This window comes from Capsicum annuum, unplaced genomic scaffold (genome assembly GCF_002878395.1).
Source record: "Capsicum annuum cultivar UCD-10X-F1 unplaced genomic scaffold, UCD10Xv1.1 ctg51906, whole genome shotgun sequence".
Classification (NCBI taxonomy): domain Eukaryota; kingdom Viridiplantae; phylum Streptophyta; class Magnoliopsida; order Solanales; family Solanaceae; genus Capsicum; species Capsicum annuum.
The window spans coordinates 1-9125 of NW_025859889.1; the positions used below are offsets into that span (position 1 = coordinate 1).

The 9125-nt window shown below is 36.7% G+C and overlaps 1 protein-coding gene and 1 long non-coding RNA gene across 2 annotated transcripts; one reads left to right on the plus strand and one right to left on the minus strand.

Annotated features, from left to right (window-relative positions):
- LOC107846116 lies at positions 1–2121 on the plus strand. The gene is made up of 4 exons (XR_007050468.1): positions 1–381; positions 492–553; positions 675–1090; positions 1234–2121. It is a non-coding gene; the product is annotated as an uncharacterized LOC107846116 (long non-coding RNA).
- Positions 2122–3031: 910 nt separating this feature from the next.
- Positions 3032–7842, minus strand: LOC107846773 (serine/threonine-protein kinase Nek6; the record flags this gene model as incomplete). Its single annotated transcript, XM_047404089.1, is given in 14 exon segments — positions 3032–3107; positions 3199–3269; positions 4636–4776; positions 4909–5595; positions 5925–5976; positions 6052–6125; positions 6256–6305; positions 6390–6471; positions 6803–6852; positions 6931–6973; positions 7054–7134; positions 7234–7279; positions 7622–7668; positions 7792–7842. Coding segments are annotated over 14 exon segments (1551 nt in total), but the record flags the coding sequence as incomplete, so codon positions are not given.
- Positions 7843–9125: the final 1283 nt, after the last annotated feature.

Genomic DNA, 9125 nt, shown 5'->3' on the forward strand with positions numbered 1-9125 from the left:
GGGTTTTTGCTTTGTTTCTTGCATGAAAATGTAAGTTCTTTTTCCCCATTTTCTTTTTTTGGGCCAACGAGGGTGAATGATGTGGTGGGCAGAGGGGCCAGTTGGGGGTTCTTTTGTTTAATTCTTTTCAAATTAATGTGAAGATAATGTTTGATAGAATCTTATTGGGAAGACAAAGTGTGTGAATCACATTCAGCAGAGTGGGAGAGAGGGTGAAGAAATTTAAGAGAGGATTTTGAAGGTTGAATGATAGCTCAGCTAGAGAAATGAATGAGAGAAAACCTCAAAGGCCTTGTGGTTGTGTGGGCATTTTCTTTTAGCTCTTTGATTGGAACCGTAGATTTGCCAAGAAACTGTTTCCAAAGAAACTGCTTTCACCAGGTTAGCTACTACTACATTCCACTCATTTTTAAAGCAGAATGGTTAATTTCTTGAAGGTGATTCTAGCTAGAGGGCTAAATTATTTCTTTTTTTGTGTTGCATTCTTATAGCTTTCTTGAAACAAGCTTCAAAAAAGCTTGGAGGGGATGAGAAGCAGCCAAAGCTTCGTTTGGTACTCATAACTTGAATTATACTCCCACATTTAGCTTTCTTTTTCTTCTATTGTCTCAGATTTTAGCCTGACAGGAAAGTTTTTGTTTTTATTGTTTTTGCTTCATGTATGAACAATATAGATTGCTGATGAGAACAGTGGGGGTTTTCTAAATGCAAAGAATAATGGAATGACCGATACACGTTGTGAAAGCAAGCGTGAAATGAAAGCTCCAAGTTTGGTTGTTAGGCTCATGGGTTTGGAATCGATGCCAGCAGGATCAGGAAGTAAGCCCCACTTCAGCTTCTGAAACTTGGAGCAATGTGGCAGACAAACTTGGTGCTCGACCTGGCGGATCTGATAAAGAAGATATGGATTTTGAGATGGCCAAAATAAAGAGTTCAGAACCAGGTTTGCAATAGTTTAGAGCTAAATGTGCTCTCACTTATCCAACTAGATATTTTTCTCCTTTGGAAGATGAAGCAGATTTAGATTGGAATTCACTTGATCACCATTCAACTGACAGCTACCTCTCCAGCAGTCCCAATAGTAGCTCAAGTATGGTCCCCGATTCGACATTTTACTCTTTGTGTACTTCCTTTCTTTCCCTCAAATACATAAATTAAAAAATAAGACAACTCTGAACATGAATTTCATGCATCCATGCTTCTAATAAATATGATGCTTGTTTTCTCCCGGAGGACAAAGTGCTTGCTGAATCAGTGGACTCTGTTGATGATGAACCACTCTTTCCAGAACCTGATAGAGATCTTTCGGATTGTGAGACCTCGGTATCCACCAGGAGGAGTTGTAGAGAACTGATTCATAATGTTTCTGGAGTGCTCAGCAAGATTGATCAGTTAAAAGGAAGCAAACTCAGCTACGCAAAACAGGTCATTTTGAATGCTGAACTTATATTTGGAGCTACACCTCAACAGTAGGCTCTACCTGTAGAGAATGGGTTCTCTCTGAGCCATTTTCTCAATGAACCTGAAATGTTTTCGAGTTTTCTGTGGATGGCTTTCGGTGAGTTGTTTGGCTCTAATGACCCAAAACAGATGAATGAGCTTAAAGGATTCTCCTTTGATTGTCTATTAGAGTACCTAGACTCAAAATTTTCTCCAATCTCTGATTCTGTTTTCAGAACCTGTACCAAACTTCCATCAAGTATGACCAAAGAGATTCTAATTGCTGATATTATTGATGAGGTCGAAGAGTGGACACAACTTGTTGGTTTAATCCCAGACGAGCTAATAAAATGGGATATGAGCCATTCTTTGGGTAAATGTACGGACTTCGAGATTGAAGAATATGAATGTGGCACTGAAGTTGCTACGCATATTCTCCAAGAATTAGTAGATAAAGTTGTTTTAGACCTCTACAGTTCTAGCTAAATTTGGATGGAACTGTTAGTAGCTCCTTTTTTTGAGACTTTCTTGCAATCCTATCAGTGCTGTTCTCATGTGATAACTCTTGACTCGATAATGTCAAGCAAAGTATTTTGTACAAATCATTGATTCTGCATCTGATTCAACTTATTGTACTTGTGCTTTTGCATTTATGAATATTAAGAACAATCCCTTCGTGAACATCTGTTTGAAGTAGAACATTACAAGCACAAAATGAAAAATGGTTGAAATGTAAGAACAATTTGAAAGGAAACCCAATAAGCCTAAATGGATGCATATGCAGAAATCTGTTACTCCCTCCGACCCAAATTATGTGTCGCCCGTCCCAAAATAAATGTCGTTTTCCTTATTTGGAAATTATTCAAAGGCACAATTACCTTTTTACCTTTATATGACCCACTTGATTTTAAATATATTAATACTTGTTTTTTAGTATTTGGTTTTTTAAAGTGAAAGCCTTATCACTTCAATCAAAATTTAAACTTTTAGCCTTTTATTTTTACAGTATCAAAAGTATTTTAAACCATAGAGAGCAATTTATTCTTTTTGGTTGGTTCTACATAAGAAAACCAGTTTTCTTTGACAACTCATTGTTCACATTACTGTGATCTCTCGAGTAAAAATTGGATCTTCAAAGCTAAAATTAAAGAAAACACGAATTTATAGGGATCCCATTTTCCACATATATCATCTTACAATTGGAAAAAGTAACAAACACAACTACAAAGATCAAACTTCTTTTGTTTAGAACGGAAAATTGATTGAGACAGTGAGCTACCCAAGAGACAACATCCTTCTCCGCTATTTTCTCTAATGCGTCATATGCCTCGTCAATACTTCACACTCAAAGTACATTGATAGGAGTGCATTTCTGACATAGCACATGATATGATATCCTACATTAACAAGTTAGCTGTGTAATTTGCTTTCCAAATTCGAATGCAGCAACATCAAGTAAGAAAATATTGTATGTCTGAACAAGCATTATAACAAGCATATTTTTTACAAACTCTAAACATGAGTAGAAAATGTCCATTTCACTTTGTCTTGATGAATGTTTGATCCTTTTAGAAGCACCGTGATCTGAAGTTCACTCCACAGCAAACTGTTTTCTGTTAATCTTTCGAGTATTGAATATTGTCGACCTCAGCTTCAACGTACTTCCACTTCACATGTATTACCACAAAAATGAAAATACACAGCAAAACAATTTCCTACAATTTTGTTTTTAGTTTCTACACTTATTTACTCCCGCACCAAATACTTAGTTTCCAACAAATATCAAGCTGATGCAATGCACCTCTCGGTGAGCTCTTCAAGAAGCTAGTCTTCAACAACCGCAACAAAACAGTAAAGTTAACAGCCTGACCTTTTCATTTTTTTTAGGTAGGTCAACACAGATGACACACTCCTATTTTCTTTCCCACCATTCACAACCTTACGTTTCTCCTTTCTCAACTCTCTCTTCCCCAAAAGTACATTGGCTAGTCCATGTTCTGTGATATTTCAACATAAACACCGATGATGAGACTGTCAGCTTATGATTAATTGTTCAGTCACTTGACAACAGTGAGAGTGACTCATAGAACACCAAATTTAACAAACATAACATGGAAGTTACCACCGTCTCAATTAATAACATCGTAAAGTGAGGATATCAATACCAATAAAACTTCAGATGCAAACTTTCAAATACAGTTTACACCAGTCAACGGCCATAAACAATAAAGTATAAATAGAAAAAACAAATCAATGACATGAAAGAAAAATAAATGTCACAGATAATGGAAAATAAATTTTGTCAAGACTCAGGATCAATGAAGACTAAAGTCTATAGTGGTAGGATATCTGACAGGGAAAGGGAGCGAGACGACTTTGAATGGGACAAGGAAAGGTATAAGAAAATTAACATCACACCAATAAATTATGACAATCAAGATAGAATTCTTTTAAATTGGCAAAATGGGCATGAGGGAAACTATAATAACAGTATAAAAAAAAACTTTTTAAAAATATTAAATTCATTTCACAAGAGGCTTGAGGTTGGAGGAATGGAACATTAAAAGGAACAGTTTGATTGTTGATACTTTTTTCTATAAGACAACTATAATATCGCGCTGACCTCTTAGATAGTCACTCAGCTAATAGTTATTACCTCAGAAAATCACCTTTCTTCTTGATTCTTAGAACGTGACTTTCTGAGATAATACTATTAGTTGAGTGACTATATTAGAAATCCACTCTGATATAACACAATCATATCTAAGAAGCTGAAGAAATGTATAATCTTTGTCTGCAGGTAGTTTTGGAGAAAAGACTAATAGTAGAAAATGTGGTAAGTATCATCATAGAGTAGAAATCAACTTTAAAAGACCATTATATATAGTCTTCCCAGCTCCATCAACTGTCCTACAACAATAGAATCAAAACTAAGGGATGCTCAACCACGTTAAGCCTTGAGGAATAGTTTAGTCCAACAATACTTGATGATTTACGTAAGACAGAGGCTCGTTCTATAGGTCGAAAGACAGGTTTTGCGCAACATCACGACCCCTTGGACAAATTTTGTGAAGTCATGAGACTTTTTGTCAACCAGATTGCTGTTTCTCTAGACGACATTCCATCATCCCCGAATGGTTTCATCACACCAGCAAGCTCATTGATTTTTTCCTACTTAATTAGTCGCGCACAAACCTCCAAAAGAGACTCTAAAGCTTCAACTCTTTGTTCAGTGGGATTACCCCATTCGTATTTGTCCTCCTTACTAGCTAATGCGGCAAGTGACTTGAGCTGCGAAACCTTATCATCCAGTGCTCGAAGAGCGTCTTTCTTAGCCTGTTTGGTGTCATAAACCGAGGTTGCTTTGTTTTCAAGCTAGTCCTTGTGTAGAAGTGAACCATTGCTTTTAGTTGACAAGCAGTCAATAGCAACTTCTCTACACTAGCTACCATTTTTAGTTTTAGCAACACAGCATCTTGGTGCTGCCTCTAGATCTGGTTTTGCCGACTGTGAATTAGATGAAGTGCTTTCTTCATCGAAGGATCGTGTTTTATCGTTGACTCTTCCATCAGACAATGTCATTCTGCTAGATTTTGCGGAGATACATTCCACTATATCTGCTTCCTCATGGTCCAGTGGACTGCTCAACACCTCAAGCTCTTTTGTCTTGTTATTCTTTGTATCACCCTCATCAAATCGACTAACATGCTCCGGAGAAACATGCTCTTGTTCCTCAGACCATGTTTTTGCCCTTGAACTTGACGAGCTTGGAGTGATCGTAGTTTCTGTTTGTGAGATAGTCTCCTGTTGATCATATCCATTGCAAACATCTGCCTCACTCATCTCCCCACTTTTAGAATCCTCACTATCTTGAGAGATCCTAACCGAGTAGCTTGTTGGATCGACTTTCTTAGTGTCAAGTTTGGCTTGGAACGTGTTATAATTGTCAGATAAGTTTCTTGGCTGAATGTTATCACTTTCGTCAAAGTAAAGGACAGTTCTCTTCTCTTTTAGCTTCAACTGTCTGTCTCTGCTACCTCTCGGACTGATAGATTTTTTTTCTCTTTCGTTCTGCTCGGGGACTTCACAGGATGAAGGGTTGTGACACAAGAGGAGGTATGGTTGCAAATGTTGATGTCTCAACAACTCGGCAGCCTATAAGTAGAGTTAAAAAAAAATATATCAAGATGAATCTCAATTTAATACTCTCTCCGTTTCATTTTGTTTTTCTGGTTTTGATTTGGCATGAAGTTTAAGAAAGAAAAGAAGATTTGAATCTTGTGATCTTAAAATAAACGTATGAAGAATGTATCAAAATGTAATTTAAGTTTGTGATCTTTAAACATGCCACGTAGAAAGTTAGAATTAAGGAGTTGTTGTAAAAGGAAAGAAACATTCGCTTTTAAACGGACTAAAAAGAAAAATAAGACTTGATAGATTGAAACGGAAAGAATAATACTTGAACATATGTAGCTCGCACTCACTGTAGGTCGGTGTTCTGGAGTTTTCCTTAGTATGCTTTTTATTATCGGTTTCCTGCAAGAATTATATCCGCTTTGTTAACTGACTGATTTGTTATACTTGTGGCATGCTGAGAAGGAAGATACTTACAAGGTAGAGGAGTATATAATCGGAAGTGGTGAGAACAAACCCCGGTTTATTTTGTTGATAAGTCCAGTTTAGTCCTGTTGGATTTACATTGTCACTATATCATATAGAAGATATAAGGATAAAGAACTCTTTTTTTTTTGCGTAACAAGTATAACTTTTCGAGGTAATGTTTACGAAGTTCAGATAGCTGAAAAATCAACTTACAGAAGCTTTAAACTGGGGTCGATGTGCAGCAATGTCAAACATACAGTATCCTAAAATCACATTAAAGTGTTAGTATTAGGGACATGATGTAAAGAGCTGAAATACATTGCTTCATCAACATTCTTATTTCTTACCAAGCGACCATATATCAGATTTATAGCCATAGAGTATGCCGGCAAGGAGCTCAGGGCACATGTCGTTTGGTGTGCCAGATACCTATTACATGAAATTTGTTCCAAAATTAAGGATTAGCTGTACAACTCAACGTCTTTTTCTCAAATGCATTAAGCTAGGTGCTATGGCGACAGGAGCTTTGTAATATGATGAATACCACAATATTTTTTTTGATAAAAAGGAAGATGACCACCACAACATTTTGGTGCCTATGAGCGAAAATAAAAGCAAATTTTAGGTATTCTCGGTGTTGGAGGGAGAAGGGATTTCTCTCTTACTAAATAGATATGCTGAATCGATTGTCAGGTGAAAATGGATGGCCGAAACTTGAATGTAAGTAAGAGGTTCATTATGCCGCAATAGAAATTCATACCGAGGAAGCATGGCCTTCTGCATCTAGCAATATTCCAAATCCAAAATCACCTGTGACAATCAAGTGAATTTGAAGGATAGTAAAGAAGCAAAGACGACCCAATCAAGCAATTGTTCGGGCATTCATACCTAACCTGATGTCGTTGTCCTTTGTGATGAATATGTTACATAACTGAATTCAAAATAGTTCACGTTAAAAATGTTTAATGCTAAGAAGGCTTTTCTATTTCACCGATTACCGCAAGTCTTTACCATAAGGTCTCTATGATGAACGCGGTTGGAATGCAGATGCTCCAAAGCTAACAATAGATGAGTCAGCCATTTGCAGAGTTTCTGTAAGAGCAGGAAAAAACAACATAAAGACACGCAATTTTTTAAGCTACCGGGAGGGCACAGAGAAGCTTCAAAAGTATTGAAATCGCATTTAACTACCTCTTCTGGGAAAAGTGCACGTCTAGACTTCCTCATGACCTCCGCCCTGAACAGGGGGAAAAAAAATCGTCACCGTCCTCAGATTACCCCTTCTATCGTTCTTGGTACGAGGGAGTATTTATGAAATCTGAGGTCTTACATTCTCCAGATACCTGGATGTGCTTACAACACAGGCTGAAAACAGCCATGATCTTGGCAAAAGGTTGCACTCTAAAAACACAGGTTAGCCATATTTTACGATAAAATATAGCCGGTGACAATGATGAAGAATTTTACTTAACAATTGTTTTCCCTTCCCTCTTTTAGTGGCTCGTTTTGTTCTTTATTCTTATCTTTCCTTATAGGTACAAATTTTAAAATGTTAGCAAAATTAGGGATAATCACTCACATATTTTCATCATCGCAATAATCAGCAATGATGCATATACAGCTCCCCTGAAAGAAAAAGAAAGTCGAGCTTTTTCTCTGGTGCAGCTTATGCAGCAGTAATCGCAACTATTAAAGGCTACGTTTTGCACTTTCTGATCCAAGCAACCACAAAACTGGATGATAGGATACCTTGTCCACCCAACCATCTTTATACTCTAAAAGATATGGATGCCAATTCACCTGCACCAGAAAAAGAACCGTCTATCATCAGATTAGAAGAATATTCTCCAAGCATATCTTACCATCAAGTAAAACTTTTCATATAACAAATTATAAGATGAGTTGAAGATTTTGTATCTAAATGTGCTTGGTTCGAAAGGAAAGATTGGAGCAACTATTTGATGACATAACTTCTTTCACTCGACATTTAAGCTTGCCCATATTCCATACTGCCTATTCAGCAAAATGAATATTTGGTAGAGAGATGTATACCTCTTCACGTCCAGATTATCCACTTCAAGAAAGTAGTGTTATTGATACAGGGAAAATCATAGGTGCGAAGTACTTAATAGTTCTTCTTTTCTATTGCTAAGAGGAAAGAAAACTACTTCACGTGTGACTCCAACGAGAAAGTTCTAAATTTCTACTTCAGTTCAATCCTACTTGTCAGCTCATGTCCCTTTTTTTTTTTGGAAGCTCGTCTTACGGATGCTTGGTCCTTCGAACTCAAACCTTGAGTTAAGACATTGGGGCATATATATTATTCTATTCAAACATTCTTCTCCAAAGCCTAAGCTCGTCAGATGCAAACCAGCATTCATGCAGATAAGAATGAAGATGTCTAAAGGTTTCCATAGATAGAATTCATAGGATGCTCAATGCATTGGTCAGGACAATCACTCCTTACATAGTCCAGCATGCTAAACACTCTTAGAAGAAAAAAGGTTTGCATGGAAACACATGCTTCAAGCCGTACGATAAGATAGTTAAAATGGTATCAACAAAGGAAGAATGTTGTGGTACGAGAGTGATAATCCAAGATGTTTAGAAGTAGACCAATTGAAATAGAACAACAACAACAAGAATCCCAGTGTATCTGGGGAGGGTAAAATGTACACAGTCCATACCACTACCCCCAAAGAACTAGAGAGGTTGTTTCTGATAGACCCCGACAATTGAAATAGAAGAACATCAATAAAAATCAGTTCATCAAATACTTTATGATGGAACACCTCATACAATGTACCTCACTACCGAAACTATGAGGAGAACTATTTAATTAGACAAAAATCTAGCAAGTACGAGATATTGAATGTATGTATTATTCTGAATTGCTTTATATTTCATAAACGCGATGTTCCTTGGTTGAAGTTTTTGTTTGTCCCTTTGTTGTTTTGTGATGTACTTAACGAATTTGTTGTAACACCCCGTATTCAAGTACATGTATTGGCATATTCAAGTACTTGTATTGGTCTTATTTATATGGAATTAATTTATTTTTTTTTATTTATACCGGAATTTGC